The sequence below is a fragment of the Orbicella faveolata genome, unplaced genomic scaffold, assembly GCF_042242905.1.
Source record: "Orbicella faveolata isolate gen_17 unplaced genomic scaffold, um_ofav_v1 contig_4, whole genome shotgun sequence".
Taxonomy (NCBI): Eukaryota; Metazoa; Cnidaria; class Anthozoa; order Scleractinia; family Merulinidae; genus Orbicella; species Orbicella faveolata.
Window position 1 is genome coordinate 11,793,873 of NW_028301569.1, and position 21,510 is coordinate 11,815,382.

At 38.1% G+C, this 21,510-nt stretch overlaps 2 protein-coding genes and 1 long non-coding RNA gene across 11 annotated transcripts in view; 1 reads left to right on the forward strand and 2 right to left on the reverse strand.

Annotated features, from left to right (window-relative positions):
- LOC110049729 (solute carrier family 60 member 1-like) overlaps nucleotides 1-21,510 on the reverse strand; it is a 33,260-nt gene that overhangs the window by 11,101 nt on the left and 649 nt on the right. The gene's annotated exons all lie outside the window — the stretch shown is intronic.
- Nucleotides 1,210-20,939, forward strand: LOC110049731 (ETS domain-containing protein Elk-4-like). 9 transcript variants are annotated; one of them, XM_089275820.1, is made up of 5 exons: nucleotides 5,546-5,820; nucleotides 6,051-6,200; nucleotides 13,863-14,005; nucleotides 17,767-18,023; nucleotides 18,782-20,939. In XM_089275820.1, exons 3-5 carry the CDS (start codon nucleotides 13,990-13,992, stop codon nucleotides 19,190-19,192), a joined length of 684 nt encoding a protein of 227 aa, XP_089131946.1. In that variant the 5' UTR covers nucleotides 5,546-5,820; nucleotides 6,051-6,200; nucleotides 13,863-13,989; the 3' UTR covers nucleotides 19,193-20,939. The 9 variants fall into 9 exon arrangements, with proteins under 9 accessions (XP_089131947.1, XP_020611205.2, XP_089131946.1 ...); XM_089275821.1 differs by lacking the exons at nucleotides 5,546-5,820; nucleotides 6,051-6,200 and adding an exon at nucleotides 1,210-1,388; XM_020755546.2 differs by lacking the exons at nucleotides 5,546-5,820; nucleotides 6,051-6,200 and adding an exon at nucleotides 2,160-2,409.
- LOC149101430 (uncharacterized) lies at nucleotides 6,854-7,955 on the reverse strand. Its single transcript, XR_016202995.1, has 2 exons — nucleotides 7,620-7,955; nucleotides 6,854-7,317 (listed from the first exon to the last, which is right to left on the reverse strand). It is a non-coding gene; the product is annotated as an uncharacterized LOC149101430 (long non-coding RNA).

Here is a 21,510-nt window from a genome sequence, read left to right on the forward strand (position 1 = left end):
AAGTTAGAAAGTGTCAGTGGTCACCTTGAAGGCAACAAAATCATTTATTATTATTATTATATTGCTAAACGTTCGGTGTGTTTAGAAATATCTTGTTAAGCCTCATGCCACAAAAATCGCCAATTCGAATTAATCTTCCTTTCAAAACATCGCTAAAATTGAAGATGATTTAAGAGAAGTAACCCTTTTTATAGATTCGGAAAACAAATCCGACGGTGAAGTCCGTGGCTGATGTCACGTTTTTTGAGTCTCCAATATTCAAAACTTCCGTTTACACTTCCATGGCTACAAATGTAAATTCTGTTTTCTAACCGTTATGCTCAACAGACCATGATAATTTTATTGTGTTATAATGTTGTTATGCTAATTCCGCATGCTCGGACATTTAGAACAAGTTACTTAGCTTTCACTACTAAAAATGAAAAGGTTAAAAACTGGAAGATAATCCCACTGGAATTATTACTGGTAAAAATTGCTGTTTAGTAATTTTCTTTGAATTTTTGTACTCTAGATAAGGTTATATTCAAAACCAAAGGGTCTGAATGAACCAACTTCACAGACAGTAACCACATGAAAGAACTGATCAATAGCTCTCTTATAAATGGTCACCCATTAGTGTTTTATTCACATACTGAAAACTTAGAACCATTTTTAACTGAATTGACAGTTTACTCTAGGAGTAAAAAGGGTTAACGCAGGTTTCATTGAGATGCTGACTTACATGTAACCGAAAAATCTTAATCAGTTAATAGGTTAAATACGAAACTAACTTCTGAACAATTCGGCCGTAACTTTTGGCGTATGGGAGTGGAAAGGGAATCAGCTGACCTCCATAACTAACATATAACATGGTAAATGTTGAAGGTCTCAGAAATCGTGCAAAAAAGACTAAGGAAAGTTAAAAACCTCGGGTAAAAACAAGCAGAAATAGCCGAGAGTTGAGACGTGATGTTACATAGAATAATCACGTCGTAATAAGGAAGTCAAATATCTGTTGAATAAATTTGGGTCAGTCCATCCCTTTCGCACGATCACTAGTTAAAATAAAAACTCCAAGATAATCCATTTTTGGCTTTTTCAGAAGTAAGGAAGTATTTTGTGCTCTTCCTTGAAATAGCCAACACGGAAGAGTTTATTGTATCAGAATATAAGTGACAGGCTACTTATTACTGAAGTAGTTTTCCATTATTCGCATGATAAATACTCAATAGCAACAACAGATGTAGATGGCATGTGTCACAATGGCTTCACGCGCCCACTACAAGCCGAAGTCCAGCTATGACTTATTGCATGACAACAACCCAATGATTTCTTTCCAAAGTCGTCCGTGGTTTTCCGTATTAACCTCTAAATGCGTCGACAAGCAGACGTAATGTGCGACTCTAAAGGTGGGTGAAGTCCAATATCCCTTCATTAAACGATACTTGTCAATCTTAAGAGTGTTACAACAATAGATTCTTGAAAACCTTTCAATCCCACGTTTAACATATAAATTATGCTTATTACTATGTACATACGTTTTCATTGTTAGCTCTGAGAATTTTATCGTTTATCAATTCCTAATAATGATCAATGATTTGTTTCAACCTTTTGTTATGCCTGCTTGACTACATTTCGCTGTTTTGTCGTAAAAGTTGATGTTCACCTCATTTGTTTTAAGACCATTGATGCCGACCCATTCGTGGCTAACAATCACTTTTAATTTTTCCTGAAAAAAATTTCACGACAATAATTTTTACACCTTCATAGTGTAAAGTGCAAATGCAACTATGGTTACCTCAGGCTTGGACAGTAAACTGGAATAAATATCAGCTATTTTTGTTAGCTTACAACTGATCTCAGGAGAAACCGAAAATTAATCTCGGCGTGCTGAGTCATTAGGAAATTAAAAATCGGTTCATTAAGAATTCAATTTGATATCACTGAGTCAGTCTGAGTTAAAGAGGTAAAATAAAGCAATAGAATGCCACTTCAACAGTTATTTATGAGCCTTGTGAGTACTCAAAATCGCGTTTAAATAGACTGGAAGTAGACTATTGTTTGTGTCGTGTCATCGTGATTATAGTCGACCAATCAATTGATTTAACGTTGATGTCTACGTGCCGCTAATAATAGCTTCAGCAAATAAGGAAATGTTGGATAGGACTACGTCCTGTAAATCACAGAGCATCATACCTTACCAAAACAACACAAAAGTGCGGCTTTCGCACATCACAAAAATATTCCTTCGCTTGTCGTTGAATAAATTGTTCCTACAGCTACCGCAAATCACAAACTTCCGGCTTTTCTCGGTTAATCACGTGATCAAAGACGGAAGTACGCCGAAGATAACAGACGTGCACTCTTCGGCGAGTTGCCGGTTTAGTAGTTTCGCCTCTAATGAAACCTGTGCGATTTAGAGATCAAACGGTAAGTAGATCGCATTTATACAGTTCTGCGAATTTCTTGCTGCACAAATAACCTGATGCAGTTATTAGTAAAAGGGAATGCTGATCGAATGGGTTATCGTTATATTTGATTCTTGTCACGACATGTAAATCATATTATGCCGTGATTGCAAATTATTTCCCGAGAATAGACTTCAGACATTTTAAAGTGAAACAAGTCGCCCCATCATCAGCTCCACGGGTTTCGAATCCGAGGAATTGGCGCTCTAGGGAAATTCCTGAACATCAATGGTAAAACTCTTCAATTCGGTACAGTTCAATTTTCTACTGCTTGCATAACAATAACCTTATGTTATCAAATACATAAAAATAGATTAACAATGACTCGATATCCCTCAGTAATGAGATGATTCCTCAGCCCTTTTATTCATTTTCTGAGGGTTGAAGAATGAACTTATTTTTCAAGAGTTCGACACGCTCAGATAAAAGCACAGTTTAAGAGAAATGCTAAATTATATTCTAAATTTTGTCACGTTGTCTGCAGTTCTGACGGGAGCCTAAGAGGTCACTTTGTATAATAATGACCTCCATGTGATCTTCTTCTTAGAAAAGCAAAATGAAAGAACTGACTATTAGAACCCGCATGGCCATAATTTGTAATGAGCATTACCCTAGAACAAATCGCATCGTAAAATACAAATATCGTTTTTATTATATAATAAATTTCTTTCGTGCTGCTATTTATTTTGAATAGGAACATTTTTTTTCTTACTTTTCTTCTGCGCACATCCGGTATAATATAAAGTGTAGCTCTTTTGTAAAACTTACTTTATAGAAGAGCCGTCCCACTTGAGTTTAATAAATACCAGAGTTAAAATTGTAGTTGAATTTTAAGTAGTGAATTTTATTTTCTTCCACGATCAATGCGCCTAATCTGAGTGTGGTAGGAACGTTTATAGACGAAGACAGGAGCTTAAAGCTGACATGGACCATCATTTCATTTAATGACGACTAAAGGTGAAATCGCGATGGGAATATAAGAGAGAAAGGGAGAGCAAAATTACGGGCTTCTGATATTCGAAGGTCTCGACTGTATTTGACCGCAGCTTGGAGAGTTGAGGAGTCACTAATAATTTAAGTAATGTGAAAGCCAGAATGTGTTCCGGAAAAACGTAACATGTTCGCTTCTTACGTCTCAGTCGTAAGTGTTACATGTAGCATTTTAACCCCTGCCGGAAATTCTAATCTTAAAAATCAATATTACTCACTGACTGCATAGGCTTATGTCTTTGAATCAATGCTAGAAGGTCTGTGAATTACATGTAGATCACCCGCTGGAACCCTTTAAATAGACTGGGTACGACTTTAACAAATTCACATCAAAGGGTGCGTTCCTTTGGGGTGATCTGGATCAGGATCAGGGATCCAAGATCACTCGGATCATGATGCATCAAAGGAACCACTGAATCCGTGACCAGAGTGGGTTTGTCGGTTCCTTTAATGCACCATGATCGGTGTGATCTTGGATCACTAATCCTGATCCAGATCACACCAAAGGAACGCACCCAAAGTTTGGGACCTTGCTTGCGCTCGGTTAAACTCTTGTGATTCACGGATGAGTAAAGGTGTGACGGTATTACTCGGCGAGTTTCCCGATTCTTGGATATGACTAGTTTGATGGATAGGGAGGGCCTGTAATTGCCACGAGGAGGGAGGGCTGGTTCCCCGCCCTCTAGCTCTAAGCTTATAGAAAAGGGTTATCGAGCCAAGAACTGAAATGTTCCAGTCAGAAGGTGTTTAAAATCTGGGTCTTCCACCTTCTGGTAGTACCCTCAAATAATACTGGATCATACTGACTCTTTGTGAACTTTGGAGAAGTATGGAGGGCACGGTCACAGCCCATTTAATAAAGACGCATGGATTTGACTGACTACATTTTTGCCTATAGAACAAAGCGTCGACAAACATAATAAGCTCACATTAAATTGAAAGTAGTTTTTCTTGTCTTAAATCAAATTTGCGCATATGGACCCAGTTTCTGTTAAAATTGGCTGTAAAAGGAAATTTGAAGTTAAATTTGATAATTATAAACTGCCCTGTGTCCTACGTTTCTTGGCCAATATGTTAACGCTTGCGAACTCGTCACTAATTTCAGTCGCTGATAGTCAAGAAATTATACTATTGTGTAATTAATTCCTACGGCTATCAGAGAGACTCACTGCGCATGAGCAAGAGGGAGTATGCGCGGAAAACCTGAGGGAACCACTCGATTGTGTTCCAATGACGCGTTGAAGATGCAGCGTATTCTATCTCTCCAGCTTTACGCACAGTTCTATTACTTTTTTACTCCTCTTTTCACTGTGCGGTTGTATAAAACAGTCTATAACATAACTATATATCATCTGAATTTTCACACTCTGTTGCTTACACCGAAAAACGAACATACAACGACGAACTGCATCGACAACGAACTAATGGCCTTGAACTTGATGAGTCCGAGCCGATCTTTTATTAGCTGGAGGGAGTGAAAACAAAATTATGAACTGAAGCTTAGTTGAGGAAACAGCAGAAGATTTCGCGAGTAACGTGTTTGTTGCAACGTGCTATCAGTTAACAAAGGAGTAGGAAAGGGTGGAGAATAATGTAAGCAGAAGAAATGGGGATATGCAAAATCCTTCAACAAAATAAAATCATTTTTATTCAGAACTTTCAGCACCTACTAATGTTCGATTAATTAACTTTGTTCAGATGCCTTTTTTAACCGGAAAATCAGGAAATTTGTGGAACGTTTTGGAAAAAAAAAAAAAAAAAAAAAAATAGAAAAACCCCGGAAGTGAATGTTCTTCACTAGTTTAGCTGACCAGCTGATAAGAAAAGCGTCATCCTTTTTGCCTTTTTTTTTCAACGTTTTCCTATAATTTCCTCGTTATTTCACAAAATTGAGAGCAATGATAGCAGTAAAGAACGTAACTCATACAAGTACTGTTGAAGAGGAACGAAACGTCGATGTTCAAATATCAGAAACCCGGAAATCAGTTTGCGTTCTCGGTTATCACATCAACTCGGAAATGTATGGCGTACTATGAGTAAGTGGCATGGTGAGGGCGAAAAGGAGGAACTGCCATCGTCTTGCAGGTGTTTTCTGAATAAATTTACAAATTTTGTCTTTTTTTAGCGAAGGAATACATAAGGAAATGAAACTGTATGTCTGAATAAGTAGTACTACGTGTTGTTCCATTCAGGTCATCGCTTACATGAGGTCAATATAAGACAGAAAGTGATCATTATAGCTTCGAGCAAAGGAGGAAGTCGTCATTTTGTTTGTAACCGCGTGAAACAGACAGAAAACATTTAGTTCGTTTATCCCTGTGTTCAGGTTTACACGTCAAAAAAGGCTCTCTTCAGGTAAAGTTATTCGGAGGACAAATTTCTGGTAAGCAACAATGCATTTGCAGTCTACTTCCTGCTTGAAGAAAGTTGACTCTAGTTTGTTCGCATGTACTATTTTGTTTATAAGAAAGCTTCGTCTTAAATCAGTATTTATGTGTTTAAGTTAACACAGCGTAGAGAAATCTGATAATTATTCTAGTTAACATAATTTCAAGCCTCCTTCGCCTTGGTACGCTACAAGAAATGTAGGTTTTGCTTCCCCCTTTTTTTCAGGCTACTTCAGTTCCGAAGGCGTTGTTTCATTCTGGAGTAGATTTTGTTAAAAGATACTCGGACATCCGACAAATCAACTGAACTATCCACACGATATCGTCTGTACTTTTTTGACGATCGCAAAATTGTACGATTTTTCCACTACGAAAGGTAAAGTTCTTAAAGAAACTCTACGCAGTGTGACAATTTGTCTGCCTTGCCTGATAGCTATAGATTTCCAGCCAAGCGGTCCTTTTTGTCATATTCACTCCGCAGTGAACACACTTCAACAAATACTTTAAACTGATTTGTAGATTATCTGATAACAATTATGTACAAAAGCTTTTTATTTTCATGAAGAATATGTGAAGTACACAGATGTTAGTATGGCAGAGTGATTCTATCCAATACATTCGTTGTCGCAATGAAATTAGCTTTGCGAAACTGAGTACTGCAGAGCACAACTAAAGATCTGTTAACAGTAGATCATCAATAAAGGATCTTTAGAACTAATGAATATTAAGAATCGATGCCTTCTAACAGAGCCTCAGCAAGCCAAAAATAAATAAAATTGTACTGTCGTAAATATCCTTCATTAATTACGAAAACAACTCATAGTCGATCAATGCAACCGGCCGTCTTCCACGTTGGACTATTTCCTCCAAATCAGCCCAAAGGTGTCCGGCCTTTATCAAAATCTGATCACGTAATTTTGGACAAGATACTTCACGCCGAATATTTCCACTTCCAAATGATCTTGACGAAAACAAGCACATCAGTTTGAGCATAATGTCCGGCAGAGCAAGTCAGCAGAAAAGGAAGTACCTTTTTTGACGCCATTTATTTTTTCTTACGGATCAGTGAGAAATTTGTTCGAACCTGAAAATTTGTCGTCAGAAACTTCCTCAGCATGGCGTAATCTGGTAGTAACTTCGTATTCGTACAGCAAACAAAAACAATTAAGTAAATTGAACAGAAGATTGCCGTACATGAATACGAAGAGTGATATTTAGTGATTTAAAACCCGAAAAGAAGAATTAGTGAGGCACAACCTGAGGATATTTAGGCTTCGATCAATAGAAAGTACTGCATTCCAATTACATTAAGTTGTTCTGATTCTACGTTTTTTTCAAAATATTAAGTCTTTACCGATTAAGAAAGGTTTGTCGAGAAGCCTTCAGTTTAAAGATCTGTGTTGAAAGATTCTCTTCGCCGTTGCTTCAGTCCTCTCGAAAACCATGTAATATTCTCAGATTAGATCGAAATGTCTTTTCTCGTCCGTTAGAAACTGAAGAAAAAAGACCAATCAAGGAGATTAATATTTAATATGAGGTGCTGGACTAGCGTTGTCACTTTTTATTGTGTAGCGTACAAAGCTTGCTTAAAATACGACTCTGGTGCGCACAACTTCATTTATTAGGACGGTACTTGGGTGTTAAAATATATTTATCCTCAAAGCGTAAATTCGACTCAAGACGAAAACCAAATAAATCGCAAAAAAAAAAAATTGAATTGATGAAACAATTGCACAAGCATAAAAATAACGGAATCAAGCAGAAAAAATTTAATAAATTTATTACAACGCCTTACCGTGCATGCCTTGGTACACCATCCGGTTGGAGTATTCACCGATACCTTCCGCACCGCGTACGTATCCTCAAAAATTAGAAAGAAAAAGTTCATTTTGACGGCTCTTCCAGAACTAATAGCGTCCACATTTTATAGTGTTGAGGCCTTCACAACAAGTCATGTTTTTTAATCGTAATGCATCTTGAAGTAGACATCTATTTCCTTTCCTTCGAAGGAAAATACCAACCTTACGGTCTTGAAAAGAAGTTCGTCATGTTTGATCAATGCCGTGTGAGCTAATGAGCCTGTTGTCTTGGTAACCAAGTGAAATTAATACCCATTATCGCACTCGATTCACTCGTGTTCAAGTTGTGTCTGTTGAACTAGATTCTGGTCTTCGTATGTTTCTGTTGTCCGAATTATTCCATCTGGTGATGTTTGATTTTGTTCTTCACCCACCTAGTTTATTTTTTCATTGAGGGTTCCATTTCATCTATGATAAGCTGGCTGATGTAAGTGTTTGGTTTTCATGTTATTTTTTTTCACTGAGGATTGTCTTTTATGGTATCTCTGGTGATCTTATTTCTTGCTCTCAAGCTTTTTTCTTTCGTTGAGAGCTTTCATTTTATGGTCTGCCCTGTGATTTTAGTATTGCATTTAAGTATTGCATTTAACCTCTTTCTTTTACTGTGATTTTAGCTTCTGGTCTTCATTTCTTCCTTTCACTGAAGATTTCTTTACATGACCTGCTTGGCACTGTTAGGTCCTTCCTGGACGGTTCCTTTGTTTCGTTTCCCCTGAGAGTGCCATTCTGCGGTCTGCCGAAAGCCACATCTCGGTTGTCACTCTGTCTTTTGCATTTAACCTCCCATTTGTTTGCTTGTACGATGACCGAGGGTCTTGGTAGTATCTGTTCCTATTTTTAGGAGTATTTGTGGGTGTATGTTTCTTTTATTTCAATTTGTGGTCTGCCTAATAGTGGTTGTAAGTGTTAGTTTTAATCTTATCTGCTTCATTTGTTGGAAACTCCATTTCATGGTCTGCCTGGTGACATTGGTTTTTGGCTTGCATCTGTTTCTGGTCTGGCTGGACATGATAATGCTTCACTGGTACTCCTCATCTCTTTCTCACTCATAAGAATTCCTTGTCATCGTCTGCGTGAAGATGTTAGTGCCTTGTTTGTCTAAATCTGCTATTTTAGTATTTTTCTCAGTAAGGATTACTTTGCGTGGTCTACCTGGAGACAATAGTGCCTGGTTCTCAAGGATTCCATCACGTAGCCTGCCTGGAGATTGTCAATGCTTGCTCCTAATCTGTTTCCTTTAGGTGAGGATTCCATTTAATGGTCTCCGTGGCGATTATAGTGCCTGATCCTCAAGGATTCCATCTGGATCTGCCTGGAGAATCTTAATGCCTGTGCTCCATTTGGTTCCTTTTAGTGAAGATTCCACTTCATGGTCTGCCTGGAGATATTATTGCCTGGTCTACATCTTTTTCTTTTTAGTATTTGTTTTCAGTAAGGATACCTTTTGATGGTCTACTAGAGAGTGCCTGGTCCTCAAGGATTCCATTTCGTAGCCTGCTTGGAGACTTTTAATGATATGCTTACTGCTCATCTGATCCTGTTAGTGAGGATTCCATTCAATAGTCTGCCTGGAGATATTAGTGCCTTGTCAGCGTTTCATAAGTTTAGTATTTTTTTCAGTAAGGATTCCTTTTTATGGTCTGCCTGGGGATTGTAGTGCCTGATCCTCAAGGATGCCATTTTGTGGCCTGTTTGGAGACTTTTAGTGCTTGCTGCTCATCTGTTTCCTTTTAGCTGGATTGTTGATGGCCTTCATCAGTTGCCTGGAGATGTTAGTTCTTGGTCTCAAACTAAAGTTTAAATGCATTCCATGACCTTGTAATGAGGAATTCATTTTAAGGCTGTCTTGGTGATACAGCTAATAGTTTCATTTCATGGTTTGCCTGACAATGTTAGACCTCGGTCTTCTCTGGTTCTTTTTGGTAAGGATTCCATTTTGTGGCCTGGATGGCAAGTTTAGTTGAGGCCTCCTTTGCAGTGCTGCCTAAAACATCGTGCTTTGTTTCTGGTCTTTATTGGTTGTCTTTTTTCCCAGAGAGTATCAGTCAGTAACCTGTGTGGTGGTGTGAATCTATGCTTTCTTTCCTTTATTTCTGTCGTCGAAGATTCCATTTTATGGCCTGCCTGGCGGTGTTAATTCCTTGCCTTCATCTATTTGTTTATTTCAGAATTCTTCTAGAAGGGCTGCCTTATTTTGCAGTTTTTTTTCATTTAAGGCTTTCACTGGCATTCATAACCTGCTTGGTAGTAATGATCTTCATTAGTGACTGTGGTTGTGTTGTCGACGTGGTGATACATTTCCTGAAATGTTTTCTTAATGAGGATTGCATTTCATGAGCCTGCCTTTTAATCTTTGTTCTTGGTGTTTATGTGCTCCCTCTTTTATTAAGACCTGCTTGGTGACATAGTTTTTGAAATCTTTGTTAAAGGTTTCATTTCATGGTCTGCCTTTGATCTTAGCTCTTGGTCCTCATGGGCTTCTTCTTTCATTGAACCCTCCTAGGCGATGCCGTTCTCGAAATGTTTATGACGTGTTTCGTATATTGAAGTTTTCATTTCATGGTCTGGCTGGGGTTGTTGGCTCTTTTCATTCTCAGATTATCAGCCTACGTTCTGACCTAACCTGACTGATTTTGAGTAGCTTTCTTTGGGCAAAGGACGAGATTTTTAGGTCTGTAACGTCCTGTTTTTGGCTCTTTTACGTCCTATGTTCTTCTCCAAGAAATCAGGACTGATTAAAATAACAACAAACCTTCGTTAAACGATTCGCTTGCAGAAAAAAAATAAAAATTATAAATTCAGCATGGTAATATTTTTGGTGCCATCAATATTAATTTGGTGCCATCATTATTGATGTATTTTCATTAGTGATTACCCTCAGCTATTCTTAAATTTTGTTCGTAACTACAGTTGGCGACAAGAAAGAAACCTTAATTTAAGTTTTGGTTTTGTTGTCACCAAAAATAGGTGGAACCCTTAACCTCTAGTTCGTAAGAGGGATAACTACTTGTTTCTCCTTTCAATTTCCACACACGTTGGTAAAACAGACACGTGGAGAGTGATGAAATGTTTGGTAGGGAATATTGTTTTGGTGAGCCGTCAAATTTTCAGAACTAACATCAAAGTTTACGTCAGTGGTAAAAAGCAAGAGTTACATCTCTATAAACAAGACCTAATTTAATCATGGCACTAAATACAACGGTGTCGACTTCCGTTTTTATCATGGCTACTGGTGTAAAATTTGTATATTTAACTATATTCTTATAATCCTGATCTTCTTCTTCTTAAAAAAAAAATACTTTATTGTTCACATCTTCTTTCACTTTCGAATAACACCTCCATACAGAGGTGTACGTGAACACAGGCATATAAAAATAAACACAAAACACCATATAAGCAGATTTCTTTTTCTTTGTTTTCCGGCTCGTAACGTTTTGATATCAAGTTCTCAGTCTCAGCTAAACCGTTTCGTTCTTTCTGGCAATCACAGATATTTAGGGGAACATAATTAAGTATCAAGCCCGACAGGCATTAAACCTAAGTTAAACGAGCTGCGGGTGAATTTAACTGTGCTAGTTCGCTTGGACCTCGCTCTGTGCCTTTATACATCGATCGCACAACTATTCAGTGTATTGTTTCTTACACAGGAAGTAAGTTATCACACTACCGTAGGTAGGTCTGATCTCGAGAGTGAAGAATTAATCGTTGAAATTTCTACTCCGAACGTATTTCAAATTCGCCCTTTCTGCTGTGGTAACTTGGTTTTAACTCTGGACCAAAGCTAAACTCGATCATAATCGATGAATAATTTCGAGGGTACTTGGTTTAGCATCAAGGCAAGCCAAGATATGCAAGATTCAAAACATCATTTTATTTTTTGCTAAGGAACGTTCTTCCTGAACACTACAATACGATATTAACTTAGATTTAACTTGCATGTCAATTCAAGGTGATGAACCTACTGTTAATAGCACCTAAACTGATATATTTTTTCATAGACGCAATTGTAGAGCAGTAGTGTAATGATGGATTCAGTCATGATCTATTTATTCTATTTTGCTAATTGATTATATCATCTCCTGAAGAAAATTCATTCAACAAAGCCTATTCACATTAGCCTTATAGTTAAGGCTTGAAGCACTTGCCTTTAACAGTGTTGCATTAAGCTTGCTTATATAATTTTCCTATCGCTCGTTCAATCTTTGTCTAGTTGCTCTCATCAAAGGTTTTCTCTCTCCAGTGGTTAGCTTCTCGGTGCCTTTTTTTCTTATATCGAATCTGATAACTATTATGATTTCTTTCCTATTATTCTCATCGTCAATTCTTTTTAAAACGTTTGATTTGTCTCATTTTGTTTTTGCTGAGACACTGTTTCTCTTCAACTACTCCGTTTCAATGCCAGACGTTTGGTTAAGCTTCGTAACCATCAAAGACGATACTGATTGGCCAGTACAACACCCATTGTCTTCCACAACAAAAGATGCCTTGGCATCCGCTTAAAAACGAAAACGAACCAGGAGTTTTTGTCATCAAGGGAGGTTTTACAGTTTGGGAAATTTGCTCCACCCCCAACCAGGGGCAGAAGAGGCTTCCCTTGGTCTGGCCTCTCCTCGTTGACCAATCCAGCTAATCATGGTTAAACGTGTACAAGACTAACAACTTTGGATTTCTTAAAAGAAATGTAAACTTGCCGATAAGTATGAGCGCCTAGGGTGAAGAGACGTAATATAATGTTACATTTCTTAGGTCCAGTTCAGACGTCGTGCTTCTGTCGTGCCGAACTAAATTGCAATTAGGCTTGACTGTAGCAGGGCAGGAAAACAACTCTGATTCAGACGTCGTGCCAGAGTCGAACCAAATTCAGGATACACTGGTGCCTCGTAGCAATTCTCCTCCTAACTCCCCGTGGGAACGCAATCTCGCCTAAATACATTAATATAATTTATGAATTTTGTTTAAGGCGGCAGAAGCACGACATTTGAATCACTGCCGTGCCAGAGTCGTGTAGCACGGCAGAGCTTGTCGAACTTAATTGCTTGCCGAACTTAATTCAAAAGTTTGATTCAGACGCCGTGCTTCTGCTGTGCTTTTGTCGAACTTAATTCCTGAATTTAGTTCGGCACGACAAAAGCACAACGTCTGAACTGGGCCTTAGTGTTTTTTCAGATCAATTTATCGAATCCACAAAGACCATGCACGAAGGAGGAAATTAAAGAGGGTGTACTCATGGGTGGGACGAGAAAAGAATTGACTGCAGTCTAATGCTTTTAATTTTTCAAATATCAAGTGACCTGGAAATGTTTATTCAAGTTCCTCTCTTTCTCAAAGTCCGACTACAACTATTTGGATCGGGTAGCAGCTCTCGCATGGTGTCACATGAATGGCTCGATACCCTTTGAGAAGACAATAGAACAAACAACAGAACCATTGCCCCCTGACCCCAAAACAATGACAGCTGCTACACTATGACAACAAATAGAATTACAAGCTTACGAGAGCTGTTACACTTCTGAACGATCTTCCTATTCTCAGATTGAGTCGAGGCACGGCTTGCCTGCTTTTTTTTTGTTACAAATCCTTGTAGTTTCCACGCGACAGAAAGCAACTCTATGTCGCACCAAGTGTTTTGATAAGGATGACTAAAGATGATTTGTTGATGTCCCGGTCAATAATTCACTTCATAGACTTCTTGTCCGTCATTTTTTATCAGCTATAAGTAACGAGTTCCTGATTTCTGTCATTTATAAACTGCCGTGCTATAACATTGAACCATTATGACTCCATTTCCTGTAATCAAAGTAAAACTATGCTTTCTGAACACTACTTGCTAAGAATAGAAGTCATCGCTGAATGCGTTTCATGCATACCAGTGATTTCGAAGCGTCCAGCGGCATTTCCGTTGGTTTGCTATTTCCCCATGGGTTATCATCCAGTTTCCACAAGTTATTTGAAAACAAAACTGGAGTGCGACAAGAAATCCAACTGCGGTGCTGTGAATGACAAATTTGTTAAATGCTGGACTCTTGGGTTAGAACTTGGCCGTGTGTGCCCCCGCATTTGACAAACTGCGACGCAGTGAAGTAGTACGTGGGTGAAAGAAATAGCCCTCTTAGATAATTTGACCTTCTTAATGGAAGGAAATTCAGTAAAAGCAAAACAATAATTTTCTTTTTTCTCAGCCAATATTTTTAGAGTCACACTGTATTGCAGTCCTGCCCAAGCTCCGCAAAGAAACAAAACGATCTTCTATCCACGCTTGACGAAGAATTCTGTGTTGGAAATTTTACAACAGAACGCTTGTTTCTTATGGCTTTAAACGGAGGTAGGTTATATATAAAGCTGCGTAGGATATGTAAAAATCTGTTTTAGCTGGAGTAGGTAAAAACAGAATATAGCTCTCTCTATTTTGTCTAAGCCTACATAAAAGGGTGGATGGTCAAACCGATAAGCTCGATTATTTCATGATTCAAGGTTTTCACAAACACACAAAAAAAATCAACAGAGTTGTACTGTTTTATTGTTGTACACTGGTACGTTGCCACTCGACTTTTAAATACAAATCAGTTCATAAATGTCTTCTTTCACATATATTCCATATTTACGATCCAGTGTACACTCCTATTAAAAAAAAAGCTGGGTTTTCCTCACGTAATAGAGAAAGAGCGAGCATATACTCATTCTTGCTGGGAATTACTGTAGACTCGATTAGACTTCGAAAGCCGAGCTCAGAAAGCGAAAAATGACTGGAACGCTCAAAACTAGAGTACCAAGAACGTGGTTTTAAGGAGCGCAAGCTTGACCTTCCCGCTAAGACAGTCCTACCACCACGAAGGACTTTGAGAAAGTTTAGGGATTGTAGACGTGTAAGAGCAAGAAGAACGATAGATTTTGTCAAGGGTACCGAAAAGATCGTTTGTGTAAAATATTTGTTCAAAAGGCCGTTATTCTCCTCCGGCCAGTTCTTTTAAAGAATTTTCGCTTTGAAAATCCTGATATAGAAAACATGATGGCTGTCATTTTCGGAGAGATGAAATTGCCGTTTTGCGTGCGGTAAAAAAGGTCACCTACGATTTTCCGAAACGCAACAGCTGCTCGAAAATTTTGATAATATGTTCCCTTAAAATGTCTTCTATTTTGATATTCAGCTATAAAAACGGAATAATTTGATATAAAACACCTACGATCAGAGAAGACGCGGGAAGATAAAATGGACTTCGCCGCGATCGTACTAGTATTATATTCTTGGCTTAGATCTTTCTATGTTGACATCGTCATGGATAAACAATGGAGTGGTATCAAATGTTCCTGCAGGAAATTAAAGCCAGCACACCTGCTTATTAAATGTCTTTGACGAGTATTTTAATGGCCGGACTTTACTGATGACACTGGAATCACGACGCTTTCCGTTTCTATTTTTGTTTGTCTTTTTGTTTGGCGTGGATCTGTCATGTCGAGAACTGTTTAACCATCTCACCGCCTGGCGCACGTTTGTCTCTCCTGACAACAACATCAGAATATCATGGAAACTTTGGCGCAAAAACATTGTTCTTTTTTACTCAAATGATAATAATTCTTGCAGTAATGGTTAATGAAATTGAAAAGCTATAAAGGTTCTTTCCTATAATTCTTAACTTCTGTAAATTGGTTACTCGTAGTTGACAGAAAAAGGAAAAAGAAACTGAAAGGAAAAAATTTACCCGCGGGTTATACTGAGTGCGCATTCGCAAGACTGTTCATCATTTTCCCGGAAGATTTTAGGCATAAATAACCGCTCAGTGACGTCATTCTGAATAAGACATTGAAAACACATCACGTTTCAAACAGACAAACGCGGTGTTTTTCTACGTTCATTACTGTGGCTTTTTAACGCTGGATTAACTAATGTTGATACAAACAGAACAAAAACAAACTTAGGTGAAATAACTATTGTATAAAGTGTCTATATCAACAGAGCTCAGCCGCCGGACAGAAATAGTGCTTTTGCCGCTTCGTTTTAAAAATGCGCAGAAAAAAAATACTCCGCAGGTAAATTTACGACGTTGTCAGGAAGCTAACTCGGACATGTCAATCGTGTTTTTCCTTTATTCATCACTGACAGATGCATGTGTGCGTGGGGGAAGTAAGTGAGCTCTTGATATTTTTGTTTAACTTCCTTTTAAGCCGCTTGCTACCGGTCATTTTCGTTAATGTTGTTTCCTCTCCATATCAATTTAAAGCGGGTTTATCGCTCCGTAGATGTTTGAGTGCTTTCTGATCTGAATTTCTTTTAACGAAAACCGTTTAGTACATAAACTACAGAAGCACAGTTTCAATGGAGGCGAATATGGCGTCCACATTAGGAAGAATTCCTTCAGGTGATTATTGCACAGAAAACTTTGAACGTTTTGAATTAGCATTCATTTTAAGGAATAATCATACGATACGAAAATGTTTAACAATCGCTTGATCTCAACAGTCCACCGTCGCCGATACTAAAATCTGTTGACTTTTTTCCTTCAACAAATAGTTTCTTACTACGGTTTTATAAGCATATGTCTACTATTTTATGCTATGGGTGCACGAGAAAGGAGAAGGTTATTCCTAATTTTTAGATCTTTAATCTTTAAATTATTCAAGTTAAAGATTAAACATTGCCTTTTTAGCGCTATGATTGTAGTACAACCGCTGGACATCTCCGCAGTGCTATCAGGATTTCGAAACTGCCTCTCATTTCATTTTCTCACTTTTATTGTGCTGGAATATTCACATTATAAGCTTCACCTCTACGCGCTTTCTGGGATGCCGTATTTGAAGTTAAAGTGGATTTCCACTGTCGCGTAATGTAAAATACGTAAATTTAAATGCGAAAAAAAGTTTTGCAATTGAAGTTTACTTTTGCGAAAAATTGAAAGTGGTTTTACTCTTTTAGTAAGCGCAGGCCGTTCACATCCTGTCCATGTTTATTTTAAGTGGAGTGGATTTAACACGCAAGTAAAATTACTGAACAGCGGTATCTACCTTAATAAATATCCGAACAAAATCACAGAGGTGAAAGTCAAGTTATTTCTGAGTCAGTTTCCGCAGGAAAACCGACGGAACTTGTTTTAAGGAATTAGAAAATTTCTTAACTCGTCGATCCTCGGTTTAGATATACAAAACACTGTGTATAGTTAGTACGTGACTCATGTTAAAAAGGATCTATTTTAAACTCTCTTACTGTCATACTAATCTGAAGTAATGTTTAAATACACGTAGAGGGGATACTTGTGCATGCAAATGCGTCATACATCTTAAGGGTCGATTTAGAAGGTGTGATCAGTTGTGCGATTTTTACACGCGACCTGATTATTACACGACTTGGGTACCATAACAAGTCGCGAGTGTTATCATAAGCAAGTTGCGTAGGAAACCCCGAATTTACCTTTAAAGAAGCTACGTCACTCTTTGTGTATCATGAAAAGTTTAGCCTAAATTTTTCAAGTTCTTCGTTTGTAATCCGTGTTAATTTTCTCTATCCTTGACCATCCTTGTTCCTACATGGTTTATTATTATCTCTTTGGTGTTTTTCTATCTCAGTAAAATACTATTTCACGTTTCATTCAATTTAAAGGTGATTTTGCACGTGGCCAAAATGCAATGACTAAGCTCCTCTAGGTTGAGGGGAGTTTTGAAACCTTGTTTTTCGACTGTAAACCGTAAATTAAGTTTACGTCGCGCATCTTTTTTGGCGGGCATTTTGAACTGTAACACACACATGCTCTGCGGTCATGTTCTCGTCAATTTTAATTTCTGACTTCTTTGTATCACAACACTTGTAATGGCCCCCGGGGTCAGCCGTCCGTCCAGGCTAATCTTAACAACAGCGCTTTATGCCGAACATGTATGAAATGTGGCTTATTGACTACGAGTCTGTTCGGCCAAGATTGCAGGATATGGGCAAATTCCCTATTTGCATGTTTGTAGACCAAGTCACAACAGTAAACGGCTGGTAATCCCGAGCGGTCAAGATGGCTTCATAGCACAGCACAGAATTTGGTTCATCTTGCCTGCTCACGGAGCTATATAGCAGGCAATAATACATCTTTTTTTATTTTCAAATTGCAGTCGTGGATTCTTTCCCCAAGAAGCGTGGTATATCCCGCAGCGCTGTTCATTTGTGGGAATTTTTACTTGAACTTCTCGCTGATGAGCGTTATTCGTCTCTAATTATGTGGACAAAGCGAGAGAAAGGCGAGTTCAAACTTCGTAATCAGGAAGAAGTGGCCAAACGTTGGGGAGAGCTTAAACAGCGCCCGGGAATGAATTATGACAAGCTGAGTCGAGCGCTCAGATACTACTATCAAAAGAATATTATAAAGAAAGTAAGTGAATGAAATTCAGTGGAACCACTGTAAGAAGTAACTCCGAGGGCCCGGAGAACCATATGAAAGGTCGGAATCATGCTCGTCGGAAAATTTGAATTAAATCCCTGACGGAGACCACCCTGGGCGTGGCTCGAGATTTACTTTTATACTGATGCTACTTAAAACGGAATAGGCTCGATTATCTGCCGCTATTCAGGGAGGGAGCCCGCGCTAGTAGACCGGACTCTAGAGACCGGTGGAAATCGAGCTTAAAAACGGAAATAAGTGCGTTGTTTTAGTGTTATGTCTTCGAGTGCAGCCTAAAAGACACTTTGGCAGTTAAAAATAGCGACATAGTGGCGTTTCGTCAGCAACATCCTAAGTGAGACCAGAATCCTTGATTTATATCCCCAAGCGAGACGACGAGCATCCTCAACCTTTTGATATGGGAGTCCTTCCCGCCCGGGAAGTAAATAAGTAAAGAAACGTTAACCTCAAGTGTCTTTGTTCATCCATAGCTACCCTCTTTGTTCTTTATCTCCTTTCTTTAAAAAAACTTTGACTATTTAAAAACCCTACCATCCTCTAAAAGCCGAACGAAATCCAAGACGAGAAAAACATGTACTTCTTTAAGACCAAACCTTTACCCTATTTCAGACTAAATGGGCTCAATAACCGACAGTAGGTATCCTTACTTTCAGACAGTCAAAAATGAAATTCTACCCGATACCAACGATGCGGTGCATCTTACATATCACATTGTATTTTAATGACAGGTCAGTGGTCAGCGGCTAGTGTACAAATTTGTTGATCTGCCGTATAATTACAAGCCGATAAAAAACCTTTACGACAGCGGCATCTTAGAAAGAGAGAACGACGTTCAAACTAAAGAAAAACAAGAAACGAGTTCTGGAAGACAGGAAACATTTTCTGGGAGACAAGAAGCATTCCAATTGATATCTCACCAAAGCTACATCAACAGCACCACCGTCCGAGAGTTCAAAACTCCTCAAGAGCCAATCAGAAGTCAGCATGTCATTCACGTGTCCCCCATTGCGAACGGATGTCATTGTAATGGAGTGAATCGCGGAGTCAGGCACATTTCAGTGCCTGTCATCATGAAGTGTGGTCACCCTTCAGCTCTACCACGTAAGACCGTCTCTACAGATGGCCAAGCTTTGGCATAAAGAGCGTTTCAGTTCAGCTTCATTTCCTTGTTATCTATTTTGTTCCTATGTTTTCCAAAAATATTGTAGCTAGACCAAAGTAATGTGTCACGCCAGCCTGATGGGTTTGATGATAAATAACTCGTTTGTTGCACATGCGCAATTTGCAATTTACGAGTTAAAAAGTGTCACACCAAATACAGTAAAATGTTTACAATGTAGATTGTGTTCCTTTCACGATATTTTAAATGAATAGGTCACGCTATTTTCACGATTTTTACATGTCTTCCCTGACTACCATTGAAAGCAGAAGTGTATAATATTGATTAAATCATGCAATCTCAGAAATATTATTTAACAAACTGCCTAACAAAGAATAGATTAGTGTAGTCTGTCACTCCTTAAAATGGTGTATGGAGCTAACGAATAATTTCAAATGTTTAATTGTTTTTTGCTGTATTTGTATTTGAAAATTATAAATGATTACATCTAAAAAAGTAAACCAACAAAAACAAACAAAGATTATTTTAAGCTTGGTAGCTAGACGGCATCTTTGTACAAACTTTCCAAAATTTAAATCGATTTGTTTGTAACCTTTTAAAGCTTTGTCTAGTTTTAATTATTGATTAACACGTTGTGTTCTTGTGTAATTTTAGCTGATTATTCAGAACTTCATTTTCATTTAAAATTCATTTAGTTCATATGGGAAAAAAAAGATAACAAAATTCGTGACCAGTTTTATGATAATAATTAAGCCCTGTTAACTACCGCATCTTGTCGACGGACACCTCCCTAGCTCATGAGATCGCTTGCGTCAACACAGGAGATCCGGAGAAAATTAAAAACGCACCAATCAGTGGTCATTTTGGATTTGTGTTTGAATAAAACTCGGGCAGGGAAATCACGTGATTATCGTGACGTCATCGTTTTCAAAAAGCTGGCGTTTTCAAATTCCTTCGGGAAACCCATTCTCAATGTATGACGGTTTGAAGACCGTCTTCGAGAAGCTCCGTTTTCGTATCGGATTAGTGTGGACGGTAGGCCTAACCGTAGAAATAACGCTGCGTTTTCAAATTTCCCCGGCGTAGTGTGGACGGGGCGTAAGATTGGTGTGCACGCAATCTGCTAGTTGCTTGCAGCTGTGTAAACGGGAGCTGAGCTAAAATTAAATGGCTGCATTGTGCCGCAGAAATAGGTTTGCTTTTATTGGCTTATATGCTTTGACCAGAATATAAATGACTAAATAACCAAGCAATTAACATTTTCTTCCTCTTTTTCTGTATATTACAGCTTTGTGAAGCATGTTTTCGTTTCAGAAACTGATCAACGGATTTTTAACAGCTGGAAATTTTGAAAAGAGAACACGTTTTACCATTGATTTTTTTGACTTTCACGGTTCAAGTTTGAAGCACTGTCAAACTACTCGCAAAATAGAAGGGTGAAGCCTTTATATCTTTGAAATGCTTATGATGTATAGTGCCGCATAATAACATTTTAGTAATATATTAATCCTAGGGCTCATGAGCGTATTTAAAGTATCCAAGTATTTTGAAAAAAATTATTTCGATTTAAGATTAAAACTAGCTGATATTCTTGTGCGGGCAGATCCTTTTTCAATGTATGTTTTTTAATGAAGTGACACTTAAATAGGTGTTTCCTTGTAGAATTGAATGTATTTTAGCATTTTAGCAATAAACATATATTATTCGATGTATTTAAAGAAAATTGTCACCTAGAGATAATAAAGGAAGTATTTTTAAAAACTCAATGATTTTATTTTTAACTGAATTTAATTTAACTTTAAAGTCCTAGTTAATGTAAAACACGTCACATTTTAATGTTGAAGTAAAGTTCAGTTTTGGAGGAAGAAGGTAAATTCATTTTGTGCGGTCCCATGACGGCGTTTACTTCCCCACTTTTGCATTTCGGACCAAGAAGGTCAGGTGAGCTCTTCACCTATTTCTCTCTTTTCTCTCTTGCACTTAATTAACCCTAAAACCAATTCTGACTATTATAAAAACCATACGTCTTATTTCACTCATGTGAGCTCCCGCGTTAGGCTCACAATACACTGATACTATACAGCTTTTTGCGAGAGCATGAAAGGTACACGAAGCCTTTTCATCAACAACCCACGCATTGACGGTAATATTTTCACACATGAAACGTTGACGTTATACTCTTTTTCTGCTTGATCGAGATTCATTCTTTTTCTTTTTTTCCTTTCAAATGGAAACTAATTAAAACATGATGTTTTGCACTGCAGCTGTTCATTTGTGTGAGGTTCTTTCAGATTATCTTGTGACGTAAAGGTTGATGACGTCAGAGTGTGTTGCCTT

Coding starts and splice junctions, on each gene's coding strand:
- LOC110049731 (XM_020755543.2), top strand. CDS start 15,745: ATGTCAATCGTGTTTTTCCTTTATTCATCACTGACAGATGCATGTGTG. Junction 15,803..17,766: donor TGCATGTGTGCGTGGGGGAA/GTAAGTGAGCTC, acceptor TTCAAATTGCAG/TCGTGGATTCTTTCCCCAAG. Junction 18,024..18,781: donor AAAAGAATATTATAAAGAAA/GTAAGTGAATGA, acceptor TTTTAATGACAG/GTCAGTGGTCAGCGGCTAGT.